The sequence below is a fragment of the Vulpes vulpes genome, chromosome 3 (assembly GCF_048418805.1).
Source record: "Vulpes vulpes isolate BD-2025 chromosome 3, VulVul3, whole genome shotgun sequence".
Taxonomy (NCBI): domain Eukaryota; kingdom Metazoa; phylum Chordata; class Mammalia; order Carnivora; family Canidae; genus Vulpes; species Vulpes vulpes.
The window spans coordinates 23,186,323-23,214,027 of NC_132782.1; the positions used below are offsets into that span (position 1 = coordinate 23,186,323).

A 27,705-nucleotide genomic window follows, 5' to 3' on the forward strand; every position below is an offset into this window, starting at 1 on the left:
TATATCTATCTGGGTGAGTAATGATGACTCAAAACAGGTAGAAGAGATGTTTGGGGGAGGAGGGGTAGTGGGAAGGGGTGTAAGCCTGTCTGCTCTGTCCGTATCCTGCACATTCTCTCAATTATTCCTTCAATTTGGAAGGCTTGAAGGGAATCCTATTGTGGGAATAAAAAGCTGATAGGTGAAAGAAACGAACTTTGAATATATGAATTCTCATGAAAATTAAATTTAAATTGTTTAATTTTTTAGAATCAAGAACAATATGTTTAATATGAGCATGGTATATAAAAGTTGCCTGATGCAGGGGAAAAATCCAGCTATTAGGGAACAGTGAGTAATTTAGAGCTGGAGGGAGTAAAGATTCCTATCTCCATTACTATATTCTATTAAATTCTCATCATTTGTTACAAAACTAAAATTTATCCTAAGTTATATTAAGAAAAGTTACCACTGGAACAATACCGAATCATAGAATTAAGCAATCATCTCTGAGGTCTTTTGGCCCAACCCCTCATTTTCTGATACGATAACTGATTTTTTAATATTTATTACATCTTTTGTGAGAAGATTCAGGTTCACAGTGATACACAGATACATTGTTAAGAATTTTATAAATTTATTAAGAATTATAATTTTGGAAAACGAAGTCGCTTTAGAGACATATATATCTTAAATTTGAATGTTTCTTAATTTCTAATTAGTTTTAAAAATTTCTAATTTGTTTAAAAATGACAGGAAGGCTTACTATCCTGTTATTTGCATATAATCTGAAATTTCATAATCTGAAATACAAATGACCATATTGCTCAATACTAAAAATGTCCCACTTTCTATTTCCTGGTGCTAAAGATTCTGAAATTGGACTATGGTTTAAAAATCTCTGGGTGACGGGCATTGAGGTGGGCACTTGACGGGATGAGCACTGGGTGTTATTCTCTATGTTGGGAAATTGAACACCAATAAAAAATAAATTTATAAAAAAATAAAAGAAAAAAATAAAAATCTCTCTATAAATGTAATATTGTAATATTCTCTCCTCTCCAGGCCAATATCAAATGAATGCTGCATTTAACACCTGACGATATTTTAACAATCGAGAAAATGGGGTATTCTCAAAAGTGGAAAGATCTTTCTTTGCATATTTTGCCAATGTCCAAACGTCTAGCTGAACTCCACCCACAAAGAAAGCACCATTGGTCCCTTCAAAGCCAGCGAGAGTTATAAACACTTACGAAGAGGGATATTAATAGTGAAAATATTTTTCGAAGAGCCGAACAAATATATTAAGGTCGCAAGGTAAAACAGATTATAGGGTTAGTGATCAGCTGGGTGAAGCTGGTTTCTGCCGTTTGTCTGTTCTAAGTCCAAGTCAGTAAGCCTGGATTTGGATACGAAGGGGCGACAATTTCAAAAATGACTTCTACTCAGAGCAGAGGGGAGATTTACCTTACCGATTTGTCAGCGTGGTCATCTGACCCGGGCTTCCATCCTATGTGTTACTTTACTTAGTTTATCTGCTAAAAGAGACTCTTTCGTGGAAGGCGAATGAGGGTAAAGCAGTGGGACAGACAGGTAGGTAGCCACGGAGATTTTTAATCGTGCTCGATGATTCACAGCAGAGGTGACACAGTGATGGTTGCACAGTTGGGATCACAGGATATTTACATGGGCTACAAACAGGAGAGTTCTACACAGAGAAAGTATTTTCCCAGGGATTTTCCAGGTATCAAATTCGGGTCGAGTGGGCCTATTTGGAAATTCATTGGATCTACAAACTTTGGAAAATCTGGAAGCGCTCAGATGGGATTAATAATTACTGAGGCAGTGACACGTTGCACTAGAAACTAAGTCAGGGTGAGGGCCGCACAGGTCTCCGCCATCCCTGACTTGTTCGTGGCCACGCACCTGTACTCCCCTTCGTCATCTTTCCCCAAGCTCGTTATGAACAGGTTGTGGAACCCTATGCCACTTTCCTCGGCACTGAACCGTGCTCCTTGCACCAACCTCCCATCTTTGTACCAGTAAACCGTGGGTCTCGGAGAGCCCCGGACCAAACACTGGAAATAAGCTGCTGTGCCTAACGGTGCGTAACAGTCAGAAATCCCTTTGATAAACCTGGGAGGCCCTTCCACCACCTGAAATTCAAAAAAGCTATCTGAGTATTTGCTCTTTAAGACCAGTTCTTCCTTCAAGCTGCTTAAGGTCACTTTGCTCTTCTTGGTCGTCAGAGCAAACCTTTCAGAATCTCCCATGGTGAGGAATCCCCGGCAGATGGCCTCCCCTGCACAATTCACAGCCCTGCACCTATAGGTCGCGCTGTCAGATGGACAGAAGTTGCGAATTTTGAGGGTGTGACTTCCAGCCTCCTCGCTGATCTCATATTTGACATTATCGGGTTCAATGCACATGTATTCCTTATACCATCTCACTTCTGGGCTTGGGATGCCTATGACCGAACATCGGAACACAGCGTCTGAATTTTCGGGAATTTTAAAGTCACAAATGGGCATTATAAAGCGAGGAGGCATTTCAAATACTTCTAAATCAATTTTTAAATCTCTGTCTTCTTCCTCCCTTGAAGCCATACTTGGATCCGCTAAATTCAACGGTAGAACATCCAGACTCACAATCATGCTTTTATGATCGGGAGTAAATTCAGGGACTGTGACGATTTTCACTTGCTTCTCAAATTCTTTCACATCTTTTTCACTTAATTCCACTTCCAGGACAATCTCTTGAGGGGACGGCGTTCTTGACGATGGCGTGTTTTCCAAATCAAACTGCATGACGTGCTGATGTGTGACTGGAGGCGGGAGCGCCACCGCTCTCTCTTTCTGGGGCACGACGTCTACTTTTGCAAAGCTCTTGGCTTCCCCTATGATGTTCACAGCATGGCACATGTACTCTCCGCCCTCGCCTTTGCGAAGGTTGGAAATTTCCAAAGAACACACATTGCCCACCCTTTCTATTTTGATTCTTTCATCTGGCTCCAGCAGAGACTTATTTCGATACCATTTCACACCAGGAACTGGAATGCCCTCCACTTCAACAATGAAGCCCAGTGTTGTGTTCTCGTAGATCTTCCTTCTGGTCAGAGGTTCGATGAACGATGGGGGCGTTTCATTGTCTTTTGGTTCGATGGCTTCACTGGGGGTGCCGAATGAATCGGAGCGCCCCAGTTCGTTAGCGGAGCTCCTCTCTCCTGTGGGAGTATGGAAATGTTCATTTGGTGTACTGTCCTCCCTTTCTATTTTTGATGGATACCTTTTAAGGTTTCCAGTGGGATTTGGTCCTCCAGTAGGAATAGGATGTCCTTCAACTGTTTCTCCTAACGGTGTGGAATATCTCTCCAGGGCCTCCCCTGGGGGTGTAGTATATCTCTCCAGGGCCTCCCCTGGGGGTGTAGTATATCTCTCCAGGGCCTCCCCTGGGGGTGTAGCATATCTCTCCAAGGCCTCCCCTGGGGGTGTGCAATATCTCTCCGCTACCTCGCCTTCGGAAGGTGTGGAGTACCTCTCGCCAGCTTCCTCTAAGGGTGTGGCTCTTTCCATGGTGTCACCCCCTGAATTCGTTGTGGACTGTCTGGTTGTGTCTGAAGGAGTAAAATATAAATCAGGAGCCTTTGGAGTCTCAAAATGTTCAACAGAGGATGGTGGCGTATAAAACTGATCTAACTCTGAGATTTCTTCACTGCTTATACTTCCCACGTCGATCGAAATGTCAGATTCAGGAGAAAACGGGCGGCCTAATGAGTCCTGTTGTTGGCTGTAGTATTCATACACGGTGTGGAAAGTTACTTCTTCAACCTCCATTGACATGACTGACTCACGCTGGACAGGCTTTGCCTTGGGTTTGGGGTCTTTAGTTTCAGGAACTTGGTGCTTTCCAGCAGCAAGTAAATATTGTGCTAGAGAGGCCTCAGGGTCTATTGCTTCTGTTGTATGTGCCTCATCTGGTTTAGGAAGATTTTCAGAAAAACCAGTTTCTATCTTCTCTCCTTCAGTAGTGGACAGAGAAATTTCTTTCCGAACTTGAACTTCTTCATAACATTTTTCCTGCCCAAAGGCATCAAATTTTGCCCTTATTTGTTCATTTGGATTCTGCTGTTGCTCGTGAATGTCACCTTCGTCGTCTCCCAAAGTTCCAGTGACATACCCCTGTGTCGCTCCATCCTGGTCCTGAAACGACGCCAGCTCGGGTGCCAGAGTGTGCTCTTCCTTCTCGTGGGCCTGTAAGAGATTTTCCTCACTTGCTGCTTTTTTCAAATGTGAAATGAAACTTCTACTTCCATTTTCCAGAGAACTTTTTCCCTCAGAAACAGAAGCCTCTCCCACATCAGCAGAGGAGGTTTGACGTAGGGCATGTGGTTCACCGTGGGTTTCTTCAGAAAAGGATTTAAGGGGAATATCAGGATTTAAAATTTCTAAGTTATGTTCCTCTATGTGTTTTTCCAAATAAAGGGTATTTTCATCAAAATGACTTTTCTCTATCACAGTCCTATCTGAAAACTCCTGACTGGAAGACATTTCGGGGGTGGGAAGTGTGTCATTTAGCACACTTTCAGAGGTATCTTGTGTCTCAGGTTGTAATGCTTCTGTGCCAGAGATTTCTTTTTTATAAGGTGTCTCCTGTTGCCTGGTCTCTGGCCCTTGGAACCCCATAGCTGCATCTCCTAGGTGAGAATACATTTGTTTTAGATCAAATACAATGTTCCCAGTATCAGCTACTTCAGAAGCAGGATGTTGGATTTTAGAAGAAGCTGCTCCTGGTTGGCCACCAGCTGAAGCTTGGAATTCTAGATCTGCACTTTCTACTTGAGAGTAGAACTGCTTCAAGTCAAATGTAATAGCTGCTTCGTGGTCAGCCCTTCCAGAAATTGCAGACTGATCTGTAAGACCTAGTTCTTTCTCTTGTTCCCTCTCTTCTACTTCAAATTCCTTCCAAGTCTGAGAAGAAAGTGGCTTTAAATTCATTACAACGTCAGATGAATCGGGTTCGGCGTTGGGAGACCTTGTGTCTGCCCGATACATATTTGCATTTAGGTTACTGGATCCCGATTCTCTTCCTGGTAATGGCAAGTTCCTGTCACCAAGCTTCCTCTGAGGGGGACTGACAAATGATTTCCTGGTAAGCCTTTTTTCTAGAACTCCTTTTTCTACGTGTTGTAACTTTTCAAATGCAATGATTCTATGCTTCACCTTTTTCCCTAGGTAGTGTCTCTCTTCACCAAGGGGTTCTTCATACTCCAGAGATGAAGCTGTTGGATTGTAACTATCAGGAGTTCTCTCAGACTGGCTATGTTGTAAAGAGTCACTTTGGGCATATTCTTGCACATTTTCCCATTCTGCTTCACCAGGTTTTCTGAAATCGTTTTTTACCTCTTGCCTAATTTTTTCAACTTCGCTGAAATCATCGACAAATGGATAAACAGTACCTTCTGCTTGGTACAGCTTGGATTTTTCATTTCTGCGTCCCTCTCTCCCCTCACTCTGACCCTGTATGAGTTTGGCTCTGACAGGCTTGTTGATTTTTATGGCTCCAGCAGCACCTTGCATAAATCTGGGTAGTTTTTCTCTGGAATATGTGCAATGAACCTGGCCTTTCTGGTCTATCTGTCCAACTGTCTCCAGGCTTTGAAAATATTCCCTTACAGAATGTTCTTGTATCCTGGACTGGGGAATAAAAGGACCAGGTGGATGATCATAAAAATGCGCCCTTACAGATTTTCCCTGAATTTGCTGATCTTTGGAATATCTTGCATAAATCCCACCAATGTTTTCTAATTGACTATACTCCCTATGAGTGACAGGTTCCACTGTCAGATTCGAAACACTCTCAACGGTTCCTGAACTGTTTTCAGCAACACATTTATATTTTCCAGAATCTTGAGAATTGATCTCATTAATATATAGCCTGTAGCTAAAATTAATTTCTTCAAACTGAAACTTCTGGTCCTGCTTTAAAAGGAGTCCGTTTTGAAACCACGTTACAACTGGTTTGGGCTCACCAGACAATAAACATTCGAATACGATGGAATCCCCTTCTCTACATCTGGTATGCTTTGGCATTTCCTGTAACATTTTTGGTGGCTCATTAGTGATATCAGCTGAAAATATAAATTTGTGTTTTGGTGACTGAGGGGCCTCATCTTGAGATCTTGCTTTAGTTTCCGATTCCTCAGCGTGAAACAATTCTCTTGACTCTTTCTCATGCTCTGGGGTCGGAGTAGCTGCTGTTACCTGAATTTCTACAGGAAAGGAAAGCAATTCTGCGTCTGCAGAGGGAGGAACTGGGGGTTTGGTTTGTAACATCTGGAGATGTTTTTTGCGCTTTTGTCTCCAAGGCGGTTGGATGTCTTTTGTTTGGTCAAACACCATCGCCAACTCTTCTTCCTCATCCGTATACTCGTGCAACACTGGTACCGAATGTGCTTCGACACCATGCCCTTGCTTTGCCATCACTCTAAGTATACCCGTTGTTTTTACTGTTCCATATTGGTTAAACAGCACGCAGGTAATAGAACCTTCATTCTGAGGATGAACAGAAGAAAAAGTTAGTATTGAGTAGTTTTCTGAGGTCTGCGCGATAAAGCCTTTGTTGCGTGGGATTGGTATATCATTGTTATACCACGTCACTATGGGTGGAGGGTATCCTTGAAAGTGACACACAAATTTACAACTGTCACCTTCATAAACTTCTTGAGATTCGATTTCTTGAAGAAATGAAGGTGGGCAACATTGCGGATGCCTTTGGAACGAGCTTTCCAAAAATCTTGTGGTTTTTCCTTCTCGCGCAGTTTGGAATTCATCGGTTTCCATGGAAGTAGAGTGCTGCAATTCGCTCAAGTCATCCTCTCTTATTCTCTCACTATCCAGTTCTACATTTTCTTTAATATTCATAACTGCCCCAAAAGCTTCACTGGCATGTGGCACAATAAATTGGGACACCTCTTCAGGTGTCTCATATAGTTCCTCGTTCTTATTTATAGCAGTGATGTATCTAGATGACGCTCCAATTTCAGTTTTGGTCATAATTCCTTCAAATTGTTCTTCTGCTTGGGTTTCCTCACTTACCAGAATCCTACCATAAAAATGGTCTTCTTGGGGACTTTCTCTTAAAAATAGCTCTTGGCTCATTCTTGTTTCAGTCTGGAGGATTTCTTCATCAACAGTGGTTTGAAAGCTTATGGGAGGCTCTCCAGATTCTACATCTTGGTCCATTTGATTAGGAAGGACCTGTGGATTTTGGACAATCCCCTCGCATGAATGATCCACCCTATCCCTATTTTCAGCTAGATCAGATACAAACCTGCCTTCCATCTCCTCTCTAGAGCACAGAACGTCTTTATCACTAGCTTCACTTCTCAGAGTTCTTGAGCTTATTTCAGATGGCATATCTGAAAAAGGTAACTTCTTTTTCTCCACTAACATTTTTCTAGCCTCCCGTAAACGTTGCAACTTTATTTTGGTCTCCTCGTCCAGGAAGCTTGCCCCTACATTCAGCCATTCCCTTATGTCAGATTTACTTTCTAAATATTCTTCATCACACAGAAAGTCAGTTTTCTTGCCTGGACTTACTGTCTTAAAGTGTATAGTTCGCACCATTCCCATCTGTTCTACATCCTGTTTTTTGTTAAAGGGAGAGCCAGTAAACCTCAGGCCAACTTTTATCCTCTCTTCTCTCCTTTCAGCTAATGCCTCCATATTTCCATGTGTCTGTTCTGCCCTTTTTAGAAATTCTAAACATTTCTCATCTTGCCCTTTTTGCATAACAAGCAATGAGGCTGTTGATTCAGCAGAGCCTTCACTATTAATTGCTAACAATCTATAACTTCCCGAATCTCTGTTTTGGACGCTTTTAACCTCTAAGCTGGATGAGTGATGATGTAAGTCACTCTCAGTTTTTATAACCCGTCGAAGACCCGTTGGAATAGGTCGATTGTTATGAAACCAAGTTATTTCTGGAGTTGGACAAGCAATTAATTTACATGTAAAAACAACGGGATCACCCTCTAGAACATACTGAAACACAAGTTTTTGGGTAAAAGAAGGCTTGAAATATTCAGGCCAGGAGCTTGTAGAGGATATTCGACTTGCATATCTTTTAGCCGCCATGGAGCTATGGCCCACGTCTTCAGAATCTGAAAAGGCATCGCGTGTATCTCTTTCTGAATGTTCAGATTCCCCCTCGGAGAACAACTCTGAAAAAGAAGTAAATTATAAAGCATTTTACTATTTTCCATAGTCCTTGAAAAAGTTGAAAATAAATGAAATTGCAAAATAGGAAATGAAATAAAATGCATGCTACAGATTCTCACAAATCCATAAAAAGTTCACTCACCATATTTGTTCGAATAAACGCAACACCATGCTCTGTTTAAAAGATTCTGACACGAAAATCGTTCGTTGTCTGGTCTTTTCTTCAGACTGTTGAAATTTCTTCTTGAACAAGCAAAAATGCATTTCAAAATAACATGTTCCTGTGCATGTTTGTTTGGGGAGCAGGAAAACTTTGTTCTTTTGATGGCTAAGAGGAAAATCTTACCTGACTTGCAGAGAGTGGAATAAACGCCCTTTCTGATCCTTTTGATTATAGAGTAAATTATTATATTTTTGAGAATTCACTATTTAAAAAATATCTACAAGAACTATAACCATAAGTAATTAGCTAAAATAAAATGAGAAGGCGTTTATTCGAACTAATACAGCCATAAAGTCACAATGTTATGCAAAGAAAAGCAGGCAATAAGGATCACGTAAGGCAGCTATCTGCAAGCCAGTGTAAGAGACATATCAATGTTAAGATGATGTATGTGCATGAAGTGTCCACCAGAATGGGAATGTAACATTTTCACACACCCTAAATAAAGTCGCATTTCAATCATAATTCATTCGTGACATTGCATTCTGAGAATGACAGCTAGGTTATTGCCTATTGTTCAATTTAATTCACCATGATTTCGAAAACAAACTTTTACTTCTTGATTTCATGCATTAAGATGACAACTTTTTCTAATACGCGCTTTTGAAAATGGCTGCAAACATGAAGTGGAATATGGCTGATAAATTTTAAATATAAGACTTTAAATTACCATCAAACAAATTACTGTGAAATGCATGTAACCATCAGCATACTAAACCAGGCATGCGACATAGTAATATATACTCTAAGAGATATATTTGTACATCTATGTCATTTTTCTCAATATTACTAAGGGGAAATAGGCAGCTCAAGGATTCTATTAATCCTTCAGAATTTCTACTTAAATCTCACATCCAATATAACAATACCTTTCATCTCCACCTCAATCTGTTCTTCAATCCTCCCATGCAAAATTGACTCTGGGGCTAAAATGGAAAAACATATATGGAGATTTTAATGATTAATGCCATATACTTCCTGCCTCGAATCATACATTCATACAATTACAATTTTCTCTTTATTCTGGTAATTGAAAACTACATCCTCTAAATGCACCCCCAAAATCCATGCCAAACAAATCAATGAACTGATAGAGTACATGACAATGTTGGCAGAGAGATTTTAAAACATTTTTATTTTAGGTTCTCTGTGAAATTACCACTTTTAGTTCTATAATTCCCCATGCCTTTACATGCATTCAAAAAAGCAATCCACAAACTACAGGAATATTCTTTTTTTTTTTTTTTAAATGTCCTATCAACTGAACATTTGCTAAGAGATGGAGTCACACAGAGAAGGAACATGCATTTTCTAACTTGCCACTTTTTGCCGAGGGCTAGTCTTAGGTGTTCCTGCAGAATAAAGTGTTTCCTGCTAGTAAATACTCCTTTGATTTGGGACACATTTAAAAGTTTAAACTACACAAAGTCTGATTACATGTTAAGGAGTAAAACAAAGAGTCTTCAACTCAAAAAATGGCTTTTATTAGATAGGGAAAAGGCGCAGGCTTTAGACGCAATCATCTCTGGAGCAGCTTCTTGAGCAGGGCTGGTGCCCTGGTGTCCGTCAATCTTCCGTCCACCTGTGAGGCACCACGCACAGGCTCCCCGGCTTCTCCTTTCCTTGTGGGCTTTGGCATGAAGTGAACGACAAACTTGATGTTTTCTTTGATGATTCTCTCTTTACTTCATGGGTTGTTTTAATTTGTGACGCTTTGAGGGTTTTAATACTTTTAATATCTGAACCATGGGCAATTTTTGTAACTGCTCTGGTTTGCGATTCTTTTGCTAGGTGAGAATAAAGTTAGGAAAAGGAATACATTAGCTGTGTTTGTAAGAGTAGATCACATGCTGAATTTAGAGAAGGTGACATGTCATTAGGATGAGAAGGAAAGCAGCATGTTAGTCCCCAAACTAATATAGGATATACCTAGGCTTATTATGCACAGAAGAACCCTACTTGAACAGACTTACAGGGTTTTACATTCCTACTTGATCGTAGATAACTGTGCAGCCTACATCAAGTTATAAGGCCAAAGTAAAAAGAGGAACATATAAGGACTGGTCTCATGTTCAATAATTAGACATCTGTGCCCGATCCTTCAGTCTTCAAATACTTAAATGGCATTATCTTTCAACTCTCTTAAGTACAAGAGAGGCAGCCTGGACTTTCCAAGAGAAAAATGCTCATGTGCCAAGAACACTTTAATAATGTAATTAATTAGGACCGAGTGAACTGGCCACCCTGTGGCAAAAATGTCCAGCTCAAATCCACTCTGGCAGCATGACGATCAAACATGTACTGTGGCCCTAGATTCCTTAGGAAGCAAGTTGAAAGACCTACATTACTCCTATTTCCACAACACAGCCAACCCCCAATTATATGGCTGCAGAAACTGTCACAATTGGCACCTGCGTCACCTCCAGATAAATTGTCACTCCGTGTGATTATTGCAGTAGCCAGCAGCTATGGTGACATTGAGGGTCAGCTCTCTGGATGGTAGAGTTTTCCAATTAATTTGCATAACTAGACCTCAGTTCTTGAGATATTGGAGGACTACACAAATATTACCAGAAATAGCTACAGAGCAAAATGTCAGATTAAGAAGGAAGAAAGACTCCCGTGGGTGAGTGAGGATTACAGATATATTAAATGATGCATGAACCTGTTACAAAATTCAGAGCCAAGATGGCTGTCACATGGCAGGGAACTTATCCCCTGCTCATCCCTAACATCTCAAAAATGGTATGGACAGATCAGGAAAGACCTTGAGGCCACAGTTCGCCATGGACCTCTAGAGATGCTGGAGTGTCTTCCATCAGCTTCCTTCCATGGGACTCAGTGAAGATCCTTTACCTTGCCGACATACAGCATGAGGTTTTAGCCCCTGAAGAATAACTTTCCCATTCCATTAGTATCTAAGAGGAAGTCCATGGATAAAAGGACAATTTTCCAAGACAAATTGATTCATGCCCTTTCAGACATGGTGGCAAATCTAGTGTGATAGCAACAAAAAATAATAATCTTGCCTTGAGATAACTCTACAATTCCAGGGGAACCTGAGACTGTAAAGCAGTATCATCTCTACTGAGAAATAGCTACAGACTTCTAATCTTGGCCCAGACAGGGCCCTGGCATTTTAAGTGCCCAATTTGCTATTTTCATAACCTCTTTGTAAACATCTAGAACTTCCAGATCTGCAAACAAAGGGCAGATGGGACTTTTTGAGCCTCCTCATGTTAAAATAATTAAATTTAAACTCGGCACAGTATCAGGCACAACGATCAATAATTAATACTCGATGAATGATAACATCTTGACCTTCTTCAGTATACTTCGTAGGCAGCACGTTTGGTAACTATTAGGAAAAGCAGCACATGTGAGAAATAAACTCTAACCTTCTGAAATGAGATTTGATAGTTAAACTTCCTTGAGTCTAGACTGGGAAGGTAACTGTTCGTCACAAGCCTGGCCACCAGTGACCAGGCCACTTATCCGCAGAGTGCTAAGCTAGGGCTGTGCTAATGAACATTTTCATTGACTTGATTTGCATGGCAGAAAAGCTGCGTAAAGCGATGAGGATGAGATGAAGCAAGTCATAGCTAAACAGCAAAGAAGCACCTTCTATGCTTAGTCGGGCCGACGAGGTCTCCTGGCCGTAGTCGTTGCGGACCAGGCAGCTGTACAGCCCTTGGTCTGCCCGCTGAACGTCGCTGATGGTAAGAAGCTGAATCTTCCCACTTTGGGACGGCCTCACTCTTCCAGAGGCCTCAATCTTTACGCCTTGGTGAGTCCACGTGACCTCAACAGAAGCTTCGTCTTTTAAAACACAGAGGAATCGAGCAGCGTCGCCGCATCTCACGGACAGATCCTGCAGGTGCCGGAGAATCTGCGGGGCCTCGCCCGCCGCCCCCTGGGCCTGGTTCCCGGGGCGTGCAAGGGATGCTCGGCGGCGCAGCGCTACACTGTGCACCGATGCCGCTGTGTGGGTGGGGCTCTGAGACACACTCTCAAAGACCTGGGATTCGTATTCGTATTCGAATGATGATCCTTGACATGACTTAATTTCGCTTTGGGACATTTTGCTCTCCTGCTTTGTGAAAGCGGAATCTGCCACTGCCTGGCACTTGGTGGGCTCTCTTACATCTTTCCCAGAACTCTGCCTACCTAGGGCTCGCACTGTATGATCAGGTGACAAGAAAGAGAAAAGAATATTAAGATCTAAGCGGTGGTACGTGGCTAGGTTAGTAACATGAAACGGCATGGAAGATGAGGATGAAAGATGTCATTGTCGCTAGGAAGCAGCATGCCAGATGCAGTGTGCTCCGGGATGTCTGGTCACACGAAAGAAAGTCCCTTCCCAGTGATCCAGTGATGAATGGATGATGAAGCCTCATGCGGCCGCCATAGGGAATCTGGGTCCTTCTTTCAGTTGTCACTGCAGCTAACCAGAGTGACACAGTCTCTCTTTCTTTCCCACCCCCCCCAATACCATTTATCCCCTTTCTTCCATATACTGTATAAACATCATACAGCAAATGGATCATTAATGATCCAACGGGTGAGATGTTTAGAAAAGTAAACACATCGAGCAATGTTGATGCCTAAAAAAATACTAATGTAATGTACAGAATACATAACTTCAGAGAGATTTAAACTGTATAGGTTAACCTATAATTGAGAACGCAGGAGGGCTTGCTGGGTGTTACTAGATTAGTAAATTATGGACTGACCACAATATGCGGTGAGACAAACAGCAGAGACTCTCATTAGTAACAGTGGGAGTAGGAGGCATGAAGCAAACCCAAGTCTTTTAAAAAGCAAGATGAGCTTTACCTTTTGGAGTCACTGTGAGTGTAGCTGCACAAGAGGCTTCCCCAGCACTATTGGTGGCTTTGCAAGAGTACTGGCCAGCATGCTCTGAGTAAGCATCAACTATAAGCATTAAAGCCATGCCTGTGGACTCCTCAAAATGGAAAACTACATCTTTTGTTGGTAGAATTGGGTGCTGGTTATGAAACCACTGGATTTCTGGCCTGGGAATGCCAAAAACCCTTGCGTGAAATCTGACTGTCTCCCCGCTGTGCACCCTGAGGCTTGATAGAGGCTGGATGAAGATGGGCTTTTGGCCAAGGGACTCCTTCTTAAATGAAACTGATGAAGAGACATGCCATTGGGAGTTTGATGTAACTTCTTCAAATTTGCTAAATCCTGAAAAGAAGCACGCCAACCTTTAATGTCTTACTCTGCATTGAAACTGGAGCTCATTTGGAGTTGTCTACAGATCTGCTGCAAATTTCTATGGTGGACTAGAATCCAGCCCAATCCTAATTATCTTGTCAACATATGTCACTATTGATTCCAAGTCACACACGTTCACTTCCACTTTCCAGGCAAAGAAGTCAAGACATAAATAGTCTAAGAAAGTTCACTATATTGTTTGTGAAGGCAGTCATGAAGTACACAATTTGGTTCAGGTATTCCTAGTCTCTGTTTTTATTTTATTTTTCCCCCTCTGGTTGTAAAATTACATTTTCTATTTTGTAAACCACTTTCAATTGATTAAGAAAATATATGATTATTATAGTGTTTTTTTTATTATTATAGTGTTTAAAATGAAGAGAAAAACCCCAAATTTCCCTTAACCCTGATGTATTTGTACATGATTCATAATACATAGATTAAGTTAGCCCAGCAAAAATAGTCTGTATAAAAGTAGTGTTATCTTGTTTTGAATCAAAGTGCCCTCCACTACCAGGGAAGTGTTTCTGATTGCTTTTAAGCCCCATCAGAAATGCTAAACCATCTTAGGACTGGGCGCCTCAACCTTCAGGCATTCTCTGACTGATGGTGAATACACCTAGCTGGTGTACAGACCTGAGGTCATCCTCGGCAGCCTCTGTGAAATCAGAATAGTGTCAGGACAATGGGGGGATAGTAACGCTTACATTATACATTTAAAAAATTTTTTTCATCCTAGCTAAATGAGAAAACAAATCTACCTTTTTCTTTAGCATGTTTCTCTCCAGTCTGATACATGCTGATCAGAAAGCATGAAAGCTGGTAAGGAGAGCAATACGTTACAAAACATCATAAAGACAAAGCAGGGCAAAATAAGGAATGATGGTTTGTGATCCTATAATAAGATGGGATAAATGGAAAGTGAGAATGTAGCATATAACATGGAAACAATTAGTTGCATTAAAAGAATTGTAGGGCCAGCGATGGTTTACATGGAGTCTTTAGTGACTGTTACTGACGTTGTAAGATTAGATCCATATTTAAATATGGTTCTTAAGGTTGTTTACTGTACCTGCCAGTCTCAAGTTGGCTGTGCTTGATACTTGACCCATAGCATTATTAGCAACAAAAGTGTAAGTTCCTTCATCCTCTGGATAAGCTTCAGCAATTTCCAGCTGGTAAGTGTCTTCAAATTGAGTCATTCTAAAGAACCTAGATGGCTTGATTTTCTTGTCTTTGCTGTACCAAGACACTTTTAGATCTGCATCACAAAAGGAATAAAAAAGACATTTAAATCACAAAAAGTGGTGGATATTTTTACCTGCAAACACAGTATTGATTGTATTGGTGACTACATTTCATATTCATCTTAATGGCTTCATATTTCTCTTCTGGGGCATGCCACATCTACTCTTACAAGATTTCTTCTCATCTTTAAGAAAGAAACATGATTTTAGAAAAATCCAGCTTATAAACTGGTTGTAATGTTTGAAATTTTAAAATTTTAGTTATATTCTTTTTAACCACATGCAGGTCATGCTGTGGAAACAGGGACAAGGTTTTGATATAGTTAGAGACCTCGAGAAAAAGATAGTCATCATGATGGGTCTGATCTAGGATTGTGGTCACCTACTGGGACATGAAGTAAGGCAACCTGTGTTTCTGGTGTGTTTCTGGTGGGCACAAAGATAAAAAAAAAAACAGAGCTGAGAAGGTCAGCATTCCCAGAAGTCTAAAACAGACACCCTATAGGCTGAAGGAAAAATTTCTATATTTTCATTACCAATGAGCAAATCTTGAAAGGTCTTAGCATGGCAAAAATAATTTTTAAAACTGAAAGAAAGAGTAACGAATTTGGGCATGTTAGGTATCGTTGGCTTTTTTCATCATAGCAGTAATAATAAATAATAATAAAACTAGCTCTTCTCATACAAAGAGTCGAATTATCTTAAAATGGTGGAACATAACCCAAAAGCAAAGATAAAATAATATTTTGTTGTTACAGTTTAAGGTGATGAGAACTTAAAAAAATATTATACTTCTGTTGAAACAATCACCCTATAAGTCAAGAGGGGATTTACATTTATTCAGTCACTAGTTCTTAAAAGCCACAACCCAAGGCTTTTTGCTTTTGGAGTATGATCACTGCGTCACTTCCTTATCTCGATACCACCCATTGGGGGGGGGGGGGGATTCTCTAGTAGTCCAGTCAGCTAGCATTTGTTTGCATTTTAGCACAGATACTGGTTTGTGAAGGCCCATGAGGGTAGTTGTTTATAAACTACAGGTTCTCCTTTTAAAGACACAAATCTCTTCACTTCCTTAGGTAGCAAGGTAAGGAAGAAAATGGAATCCCGATACCACAGTTTCCCAGCTGTGTGATCTTAGACCCATCATTTAATCTCTCTGGACCAATTTTCTCATTTGTAAACTGAGATGCATAATAATTCATGAGCTCTTCATTGCAAAAGCACTGCTGTGTGATTTAAATGACTTACACGCAGGAAGGGCTTTATAAACTACCGGCACAAGTCAGGCATTAAGCAAGAATGTCTAACCCCCCTCCCCAAGGGATCAGCAGTGCCCTCAATAATTTGCCCCAAGACAGGGCCATGGAACATAATAGAGAACTCCATCACATGGAATTTAACAATCATTCTACAACCATTTAGTTTGTCTATTAAACCCCAATTGAAATGAAATGATGAAGAGTTGGTCCGCCTCCTTATGGGGTTCTCCACATATTCCTACAACAAACCCTTTGGTGAACAGAATGAAGCCCTAGAACAAGCATGCATTGCCAACAATAAATGAGCTAAAAGGTGAGACCTCTCTCAGTAATGGCTTTGGTGCTTCTGACTGGGCCGCCACTATCTCTGTTGGTCACTGGCCTCTTTTGGCTTCTGTGAGGCCACCCCACTGCCACTGCTCCCCATTCCATCACTCCATTGTATATGGTCTTTAAATTCTGTTCATTCTACTTCTTGAATTCTCCCACAATCTACACCCTTCTTTCTCCCAACTCCCCTAGTTGAGGGCCTTGTCAGCACTCTCCAAGCCTATTAAGATGACCTCTCCCTTGGTCCTCACCTGATCTCACCTCCCACATCTGTCTATCCCTCTTTTCATTATCACAGCATTGTCCCTGAAGAGCAAACCTGATCGTGTTACTCAGAGGCTTACAAATCCTTCAGTCGCTCCTCAGTGTAAAGACGACAAAATCTAAAATCCTAAGCACAGAATACCAAACCCCTAGGATCTTGCCCTTGCCCTCTTTCTGGCTTTCTCCTTCACTTATTACATAACTTTCCAACCATACTTAAACCACCGTCGTTTCCAGCACATGGAGTACTCTTGTAGGCCTTTCTGACTTGTAAATGTCATTCTCTGCCTAGAACACCATTGTGGTCAATGATCCTGTTGACTCGTCAATGCCCAGTCCATGCATCTCTCTCTCTGTCTTGCAAACAGACAGTACTGAGTACATGGCTTGTTATAGCACTTACAATCTTGGGATCTAATCTCCTCACCCACACGCTGAGCTCCAGGAAGGCAAACTCGGGTCCTGGCAGCCCTAGCAGCTAAAGTGATGTTTCAATAGCAAGAACGCTGACATTGGTAGAATAAAACTGAAGAGCTACTTAAATGAACAATGAGTAAATGAATAACGAATAAAACTGAAGAGCTACTTAAAAGAACAATGAGCATCCATCATTGCTAGACTAATTATTTATCATTTTATTTAGCTAGCTGTTGCTCGGTAAGCCTCCAAATGATACTGACTGATAACATGTAAAATAAATATTACTTAGCAAAAAACTAGCTTTATTACAAGTTTTAAAATTCTACTTTCCAAATTGCTTTTGCATCAGTAGGTGGCACCAGAGACCTTCAACAGGCAAAACTTTCTCATAAAGGTACCACCAGATTGCACAAGGCCAATCAAGTTTCACACTTAAGCAAGTATTGAGTTCCAAAAAGATATGACTGGGATTTCTGAAGACACAAAATTTTTTTTTCCAGTTTGTAGAAGGCAGGGGTGGATTTACTCTCCTAGGGTAATACCTGGTCAGAGGAAGTTGTGTAAATATTTTCAGTCCCAGGGGCATGAAAGTGTATCATTTGGTAAGCTTTTAAAAGGACATTCTACTATGAACTTAATTTTTGCCATATAGAAAATAAATTTGCAAGAGGATGCTCAAGCCTCTATGTGTGTTATAAATAGCACCATACATAAATAGTAATCCACAAATTTATAAAGTCCATTTAAACAATTAAAGATGTCAGTCATATAGAAAAGATTTTTTCTTTCTACCCCAACTGGAGTCTTATAAAGGCTTTGAACATATTTTTGCAATACTTTAAAGGTAAAACTATAATGTTATTTATAAACAAAAAACACTATGTAAAGACGTGCTTTAGACAATCCATATATGTGTATTTGAAAACTTGCCTCTCAAAATGCAAAGGATAAATTTAGTGAGTTTGATATTAAAACCCCATTTTTATTGAGTTAGTAGGATATTATCAAATAAATCTCTATTTCTTGATATTTAGTACTTCTCAAACTCTGTGTTTTGAGTCACCAAGTCTATGGTGTTTGTTCATTTTGGTTACTGAATACTAGACTTTCATGTTTGTATAATTCCCCTCTACAGCTATAATAAAATTAATGTACTGAGCACCAGTCACTTGCCAGCCATGCCTATAGGTACTTTACATATATAATATCTTTTAATTATGTCATAAAAATCAAATAGGTCCATTTGGTTTCTAGATCAGCATCTCCATCTCAGAGGGGGAAATCATCAGGTCATAGAACGTCAATTGAAATACTAACTTGTTCAGGAAAATGGCTCATGGCAGAGCAGAGATTGAGTCATAAACTAATGGTAGAAGCATGATGATGATGATGATGATGATAATAATAATAATAATAATAATAACCACCCCACAGTTACTAGGAATGCTGTGAGAAGCCCAAGCTCTAAGGCTTTCCCTTTGGTGATCATACATAAAGGCCAAGCAAATGAGAGAGTGACTTTCATTTGGGATAAACTTGATTTACCTTTTCCTTATGTAAGGTAAATTTACAATCATTATCAGCTTGAAATGGCTGCAGACATTTTGTTCCATTCTACCAAGACCAGACTCCTGGGGTTGGGGGAGGGGCGGGGATATCTGGGAAGCATGCCCCTATTATAAAGAGCATAACAGCTAACCCACAGGCGGGTTACTACGTGATAAACACTGGGCCATGAGCTAGTGTGTGTTATCAAGCACAATCCTGATTGGTGTTAGTCATTTTACAATCATTCTTTTGTCCAGTTAACAGTTACTCATTGAATATACACTATCTATGAAGCTACTCTAAGACAAGGACCCACCCTTGTTGCCAAGGATCCTACTTTCCAGTAGCTACTGCCTTTTTAGGCAATACGTTCTAGGTACTAAGACAGACTCCCTGCCCTTGTGAAATGTATGTTCTATGATTAAACACAATGCTATCCTTACTTTATTCATGAAGGAAAGAGTAGCATAGAAATCTTATCTTTGCCTAAGGTCACACAAGGGAGCCAGGATTCAAATCCAACCTCTGATTCCTATTTTTGATATTATAGGCTACTGCCTTGCAAAGGAATATACCTTTTCACACAAGCACTGTCCATAGACTGAATAATGCCTTACATATAAATAGACTCTTCTTTTGAAATATATGTAGGTACTATTATATTAATAGAATAATAATTCTAGTTTTTGTTGTATTTTTTTCACGAGATAACAAAAGTTATCTAAGGGAACATGACATATTTTGAACATCAGAAAACACCAATCAAGTTCTTTTTTTCATTGTGGTTAAAAAAAAAAACCCACATAATATAAAATTTACCACCTTAACCATTCTTAGATATACATTCAGTGGTAGAAAACATGGCCTATTCCTTTATTCAGTAATTCATGTGAGTCTTCTGCAAGATTCCCATTAAAATCAAATTATGCATGAGAGATGTTTGTGATGGAGGGAAAGGCGAGAAAACTTTCCTCAGACCGTTCTTTGTAGATATTAGCAATGAAACCTTTGCTCATAAACCTACCTGTTCCAGAAACTCTGCATTGAAAACGGGCTGGCTGTCCCTCAGAAGTGACAGTGTCCTGAAGCGGGGTGATGATGGCAGGAGGATAAACTGGCATTTCCTGATCTGGAGACACGACCTCTGGAACTAAGAAAGGGACCACAGGATTTGAAATGATTAAGCCACAGTCCCCAGCAGAATGGAGAATGCTGATTTATCTTAATTCACCTGGCAGTGGGGCACTTTCTAAAAGTTGGGGAGCAACCTGCTTTTATGAGCTCTAAATTGTATTTACAAACACAGAGAACACAAAGGCGGGTTTCTTAAGGTTTCATATTAGGCTGAGCGGTAGCCAAGGCATTTCTACCTTCCACTGAGAGTGAGGCTGAGGTTGTGGCAACTCCATAGTCATTCTTGGCTTCACAGGTATAAACAGCCGCATCCTCTGGGAAGGCTTCAATGAGCAGAAGTGTGTACTCTTGCCCATCGTGAAGAAATTTGCACTTGAAGCCAGTGGAAAGCAGCTGCTCTTCCTTGTACCAGGAAATCTTGGGCTGTGGTCTGCCAGATATCACAGCACAGAAGCGGGCGGGCTTGCCAGACTGCACAGTTGCAGGCTGGAGCTCCTGCAGAATCTGGGGCGGTTCTGGCGCTGGGGGCAAATAAAAACAAACAGCTGGTGAAACAGTGTGACAACATGGGAGAACGTGTGAAAGTCTATGTTCATCCGTGGCCAGTGGTGATGTGTTCAGAAACAAAACTTTGGAATTGTGAGATCTTTACTTGCGTCAGAGTATTAGAACATTCTTGGTGCTAAGAGGGAAGAAAACATTTGGAATGTTGCCCTCAAAGAGAGAGAACTTTTTTTTTTTTTTTTTGGTATATGTTTTTATTGGAGTTCAATTTGCCAACATATATAATACCCAGGGCTCATCCCATTAAGTGCCCCCTTCAGTGCCTGTCACCCAGTCACCCCATCCTCCCCCGCCCACCTCCCTTTCCACCACCCTTGTTAGTTTCCCAGAGAGAGAGAACAACTTTAGAAAAAGATGTTTCTGGTATCCGAGGTCTGGTAAGGGGGTGTCATTCAGAGTGTTAAGCTTGTCAACATAATATGATCACCCCTTTCCTTACTGGGGTCTGGGCGGGGGTGGAGATGGGCGGTAGTCTCAAGAATGTTAGAACAACTGCCACATGCTACCTGTTTTACATCATTTGGGAAAACCATGTGGCTCATCACGTCCAGGATTGTTTGTTCTGCAAGTATTTGTGTATATGTGAGTCATTTCTTTATGTACAGATGCTAATGAGGTACAATCAGTAAGTATGAAACAAAGAAGTGTTATTCCAGATCTAGTTCAAGGCAATTAAGTAGACTTAAAAAAAAAAAAACCCTCACTTTCCCGCTATGCTAATTAAAGCATCTTCTCAGTGTTGGGATGAGTGAGGGGAGATGGGTAGTTCATGGAATACAGAAATGGGGAGAAAGGACTTCTGTGAGGCTAGTTTCTGACCTTTACTTTTTTGTGCCTCAGTCTCCCCACTATTAACATAGAAATAATAAGAACTGGATGCCATGATGATTTTGTCTTCCTTCTAGGGATGATGGGAAGTTTGGCAATATGGCTCATTTTTATTAACTTGAGATGCTTGCCACTGTTCTTTCAGCTGCTTCTGGGGTATTTGTTCAGGGACGACTCAAGGTTAATATAGGGATGGGCAGTCCTTTTTCTTCTGTATTTAGGTTAGTCTCACTTCTAGGTCAACCTCAGATTCAGCTCTAAGTTTTCTAAAGAGGAAAGTGGATGGTTTAATGGCACTCCTCTGAGGACTTGGAATCCCCCTTAAAAGTAAGAGCCTCTGGTCCCAGGGTGTGGGGCAGAGAAAACCTGGCTCTATATTGCCTGTGGCTCTCTAGGCCCCCTGGAGTCTCAAAGAAGACTTCTGGATTTTCCCACTACACAGGAGAGGCTGGAAATGCCCCTGGGGCTTGGTAGCATTGCTAGTACTTAAGCAGCTGGGGCGAAGCGCAGACCAGCTGAAAGCTGTATCTGGAAAACCCACTGAGGGTCTATTAAAATTGATATACTGGGGGATCCCTGGATGGCTCAGTGGTTTAGTGCCTGCCTTCAGCCCAGGGCGTGGCCCTAGAGACCTGGGATCGAGTCCTACATCAGGCTCCCTGCGTGGAGCCTGGTTCTCTCTTTGCCTATGTCTCTGCCTCTCTCTGTGTGTGTCTCTCATGAATAAATAAGTAAAATCTTAAAAAAAATTGATATACCATGGAGATTCAACAATGTTGACCAACTAATCCACTAGGCACTTTCTAGAAATGACATCTTTACAGTCTTTAATAGCAGCTATCCCTTTACCATAATGTGAAAGTAAATGTGGCTGCAAACATATGAGTATCATGGCTTCTTTAGAAATTGCTTAGAAACCATTGGAACTTTAGGAATTTAAAGGGGAGGATTATTCCAGAAGGATCCACAAAATACGTTAATATCTCTACTTACCATTGACGTAGAGAGTAACAGAACTCCTGTTCCTTCCTGCCACGAAGGTGTATTCACCAGCATCGCTATGCCTGGTCTCAGAGATAAACATCCGGTGGATTCTTCTCTCCACCACATATTGGTGTCGTTCTTGAATTTGGAAATTGATTTCAATGCCATCTTTATACCAGTGGGCATCAACATCGTCTTCATTGACTTCAAACTCAACGACAGCACGTTGTTTCTCAATAACCTTTCGACGGAGCAACATAAAAAGAGAATTGAAGCCTTGCTTTCCTTTCAGTTTTAACCTGTCTCTAAACCTGCTCATTGCAAGAGCGGTGCTGAACCTATACGTTATGATATAAAAAGTTGTCTGTGGGTAGCACATTCTAATTTGTCCTGCATGACCTTAGACAAGTGGCGCCCTAACTTCTTCTGTAGAGGATCATGCTTACACCTGCACTGAAGAGAGACGATTTGAATCCTTAAATGTTAGCTTCCTAACTAATAATAACTGAAATAATGACACCTTCCATCTGTGGGCTTATTATTTTTGTAAAAGCTCTTCTACTCTTCAATTTGATTTCATGTGGTATGAACTATAACCTCCCAGGGTAGGCAGAAACTATTAGCCTCTTTTTTAAAAATGAGGAAATTGAGGTTCAGGATTGGACAGTAAAGGATAGAAGACATATTCAGGTCGTCTGCATCCTCACTAAAGGCTTTGGCATCACCACGGCCCTAAGGCCTGTCACGCCTGCTTCTAGTGGAGCAATATGATAAATCTAAATTCAAATGATATTTCTCTTAACATGTCATCGCCATGACCGCATTTGGGAAGACAGGCACTCGTGAGAACAGGCTCTGCACGTGTGGAAGAGCGAAGGGGTCCGGCTCGGCACCCTCGCTAGGAGTCCAGCTTTGTTCAAACAGGCCCACCTCTTGGACCTCCGGAGCGTTCCCAGCCAAGGCCCTACATACCTGCCTCTCCACAGTAGAGGCCTCCGAGGAGATGCCACCTCATCCTACATTCCCTCAATTCTACTTGCTGTGTCAGCACCACAACTTCAATTTTAGTTCTCTTCTGGTTTGTGGGGCTTGGCAGGTGGCCATTTATTAGACAGTGAAGTTTCTACAGCTGCTTTAATTAAAGTATCTCGACAGCTGCTGAGGACACACTATTTCCCTAAGTGAGGGGAAAACTGTGACTGAACGGATGTTGGATTAAGAGTCTAAGCCAGTTGGGATCAGCTGTTTTCATTCTTTAGAAGACTGGGGTTAGAAAACTTTAAAGTCAAAAAATTAAAATATCAAACTATGGAGTCTGAGCTATTGATGACATGTCCCCAAATTCAGCATGTAGACAATACCTGAACCTCCCTTTTAAGACTTCGGATGCGAACGTCTCTGCCCTCTACATAGAGGTTAGCAGTGGACATGTTGCCTCCCGCCACCACCGCGTACTGCCCGGCGTCAGACATCCGGGTGGATGGGATGAAGAGGCGGTGGACGTATTTCTCCTTCTGTATCTTTATTCTAGGAATGAAATGGAAATTGCAGTTTAACATATGGTCACTCAAAGCAAAGTGGAAATTACTAGAACGTAGCAAAGCCAAATGACCGACCTATCCACGCTCGGCAGTTCTTGGCCGTCTTTCATCCACTGGACAGTGATGTCAGGTTCAGAAACTTCACATTCAAACATGGCACGCTTCTTCTCAAGAACCTTAATGTCCTTAATGTGTTTCCTAAATTCTATATGACGAGCTGGAACACAGTATGCACAAAAATGAACCTTTCTAACAGTTTTAAGACATAACTCACAGAGTGCATAATCCACCCATTCAAAGCACTCAATTCAGGGCCTTTCGATGTAGGCAGAGTTGTGCACTACCCCGGAAAGACCACACACCCCTTAGCCATCACCCTCTAACCATCACCTCAATCAATGTTAGAAATATTCTCATTACTCCCGAAAGACCATCCACCCCTTAGCCATCACCCTCCAGATCCCTCCTATGGTCTCCCCTCAGATTTAGGCCCCAATCTACATCTCTACAGATTTGTGTATTCTGACATTTCCTATAAATGGAATCATACCATATGTGGTCCTTTGGGGCTGGCTTCTTTCACTTAGCATAAAGTTTTTAAGGTTCATCCACGTTGTGGCATTTCCAGCACTTGCTTTTCATTGCTAACAATATTTCATTAAACGTACACCACATTTTATTTTTCCATTCATTAATGAATGCACTACTTAGTATTTTATATAGTGCGTCTGACATTTATTTTTATGGATAAGACATTTGTGAAACCATACCTTCCACATAAAGGGTGGCTGTTGATGTAGCTTTTCCAGCCACAAAGGTGTACTCAGCTGCATCCCCAAAGTGAACGTTCCTGATGTTCAGTGAGTGCGTAAGCTTCTTGGTTCGCATCTGACACCTGTCAGTTGATTTGATTTCCACTCCATTCTTTAACCATTTGTAAGAGATGCCTTCATAGTTCACTGTTACCTCAAAGGTAATGGTGTCTTTCTCTTCAGCATTGATGTCCTTCAGCATGGATGTAATCATGATTGCTGCAAGGGGGGAAGGAAATACACCCCAGGAGGCTTTGTGTCAATACGATGGGAGTTATAACCAGCACAGGGTGCCAACTAGGAATGTGTTCAGTATGTCTGACAAGGTGATTAGAGCTCAGGGAGGTGGGCTATGACATCCTCCATATCTTCCAGGGACCCCTCTACAGGACAATATCAGTGACAGAGGAACAGAAAGAGCTAGCAATAGATCCTAGAGCCTCTTTTACAAGTAGCCTTTCAAGGCTACTCTAACCAGAAAATTTTATCCAGGTGGAGATGCGGGTGCCTAACTTAGGGTGAACACACGGTAGATGTTTCAGTCAAGGATTTTAGGAATGGATTAACTGGCCAGGAAGGAATCGTGTAGGATATGGAGTAACAATGAGGTTACCAAGTATTTTATATCATTTTTTTTTTTGCTCGTTTACTTACGGGTCACTTTCAGGGTGGCGCTGACTTGGTCATTGCCACAGACAAATGTATATTCCGCTGCGTCCTCCGTGCTGGTGTTCATGATGATCAGCTGGTGGAGTTTCCCTTGCACGACTATCTTGAACTTTTCACTCATCTCTATCTCCACGCCATTCTTTAGCCACATGGAAGGCACATTGAAGTGGGATACCTCACACTCGAAGGAGGCAGTTTTGGTCTCAGGTACCTCAATGTTTTTCATGGTTTTTGTAATATGTAATGCTTGGGAAAATCAAAAGCACTTCAGTAAATATATTTTATTTTAAAAAATGGGTAAAACCAACCAACCAGCCAACCAACCAAGGAGCACATGGGGATCATCCAGGGAAATGCCATAGGGGGCCGTCTAATACTTACTCTCCACAAAAAGTTTAGCTTTGCATTCCAATTGCCCCACCACAGCTGTATATTCCCCAGCGTCCGCGGGGGAAATATGCTGCAGCATCAGCTTGTGGACCTTCCTTTCTGAGACCAGTCTGTGCTTGTCACTTGGCTTAATCTCCACATTCTTGTGGAACCATTTTACTGGAACTGTGTCATGGGAAACACTAACTTCAAAGGCAACGGTGGCATTTTCCAGGGCGGTCACGTCTTTTGGCTTTTTAATGATCTTGACAGCTGATGAGGAAAATTAAACCAGTTCAGTTACACGGTTAACTTAGCAGTAACCATATATTGGCTACTTGTAAAATGTGTCGAAACCAACTTACTCTCAACGTGCAGCCTGGCACTGGCTCCCAACTTTCCAAGCTTGAAGCCATATACAGATTCATCCACAACAGCACAGTTTTTAATCCTGAGAGTGTAAACTGTTCCTTTGACCGAGATGTCGTACTTGTCATTGGATTGCAGCACAACCCCATTTTTGATCCACTGGACGCCTTTTACATTAGGATGAGTAAGCTCAACAGTGAAAACAGCATCCTGCGTCTCTGTCACTGTGAGGTTCTTCAGAGTCTTCTTAATTTTGACAGCTGAAGACAAATTTATGATTCGTTTAGGAAATAAAGATGGTATGATCAAGTAAAAGAAGTGCTGGAATAAGATCATTAGCTGGTCATCTTGCAAAAGAACGATTATCAAAAATTTTGCAGTCCTGCAGCACCTCTATTTTAAAAGACACCTTGAAATTATTTAGGAAAACCTGAGATCCAGTTTGAAATGTACACTGCACAATGATTTTTCTACATTTGAATGAGATGAAGTTTGCATAGCCAGATACTAATAGCTTAATAGACTGGGGAAGAGCAAAAGAGGGACAGAGAATGAGAGTGTCTAATTAGGCATTCCTCTGAGCTAATTAGGCTGTTCCTCAGAAATGGCTTCTTCACAGAAACACATCTCAAAAGCAATGTTACACCTTGTGGTACATGGCTCAGGAAGTTTTGAGAGTTTATAATGATTTTGTGAAGTCAAGATTTTTGGCATCCCGAATGGTTATACCATTGACTTTTAAAACGATAACTGTCAAGAATGATGCGAAATGAATAAATCTGTTATATCACTAACCTTCAACTTTGAGTTTGGCAGATGTTTTGGAGGTGGCCACCTTGTAGGTGTATTCTCCGATGTCATCCAATTTGGTGGCAGCAATGATAAGTCTCCTTTTGTGGCCATCAGATTCACTTCTGATGTTGTTACTCAGTGGTAGGTGTTTGCCATCCTTCAGCCATTCACCTTCGGAATCTGGGTTGGCAACTTCACATTCAAACACAGCTTCCTGCGATTCAGCCACAGTCTGATCTGTGAGTGGTTTGGAAATGGCGCCCCCTTTGGAACAAGAAAAGTACAAATGTGAGTCCTTTAAAAAATATTTAATACACAAAGATACCTTTGCACAATTAAATATAAAGTATCACATTTTAAAACATGATTTTGAATATCATGAAAGGTCTAATAGAATTATTTTTGCTCATACTGAGATGATATCACAAAACCCTACTCTACTGAGCATGATTGATAACCAGGGAAAATACTGGAATCAGGAAGGTTCTGCGAAAGGAAAGCAACTGTTAATATAGAATTTTGAGAACCGTACCACCTGGATGGCCTCTAACTCAATGTCTCCTTCAAAAGTATTCTACTTAGTTTTCTAACTATTGTTTGCTGCAAATATGTCTAATATTTGATTGAGAAAAGAAGTGCTAAGCAAAGTGTTCAGACATTAATATTTCTTCTAGTTTAGACTCTAAGATTCGATCCTTACATACTAAAAATCATTGTTATTTTTCAAGATTTAATTATTTACTTGAGAGAGAGGAGGGAGAGAGGAGGAAAGAAGAAGGGAGAGAGGGGGATGGGGGGAGAGAGGGAGGGGGAGGGAGGGAGAGAGAGAGAGAGAAAGCGCACACACAAGCCATGGTAAAGGCAGAGGAATCTTCAAGCAGACTCCACACTGAGCACACAGAGTGATGTG

General features: G+C 41.1%; 1 protein-coding gene across 1 annotated transcript in view; it reads right to left on the reverse strand.

Moving 5' to 3' along the window:
* The window catches only part of TTN (titin), a 274,354-nt gene that overhangs the window by 208,165 nt on the left and 38,484 nt on the right, over nt 1-27,705 (reverse strand). Inside the window, exons 35-46 of the mRNA XM_072752064.1 lie at nt 26,799-27,059; nt 26,000-26,263; nt 25,647-25,907; nt 25,251-25,511; nt 24,555-24,815; nt 23,860-24,001; nt 23,605-23,770; nt 22,253-22,484; nt 20,104-20,388; nt 19,758-19,883; nt 14,735-14,923; nt 9,291-9,347 (exon numbers count right to left, since the gene is read on the reverse strand). Of these exons, the coding sequence (XP_072608165.1) occupies nt 9,291-9,347; nt 14,735-14,923; nt 19,758-19,883; nt 20,104-20,388; nt 22,253-22,484; nt 23,605-23,770; nt 23,860-24,001; nt 24,555-24,815; nt 25,251-25,511; nt 25,647-25,907; nt 26,000-26,263; nt 26,799-27,059 (2,505 nt within the window). The remainder of the gene's footprint in view (nt 1-9,290; nt 9,348-14,734; nt 14,924-19,757; nt 19,884-20,103; nt 20,389-22,252; nt 22,485-23,604; nt 23,771-23,859; nt 24,002-24,554; nt 24,816-25,250; nt 25,512-25,646; nt 25,908-25,999; nt 26,264-26,798; nt 27,060-27,705) is intronic.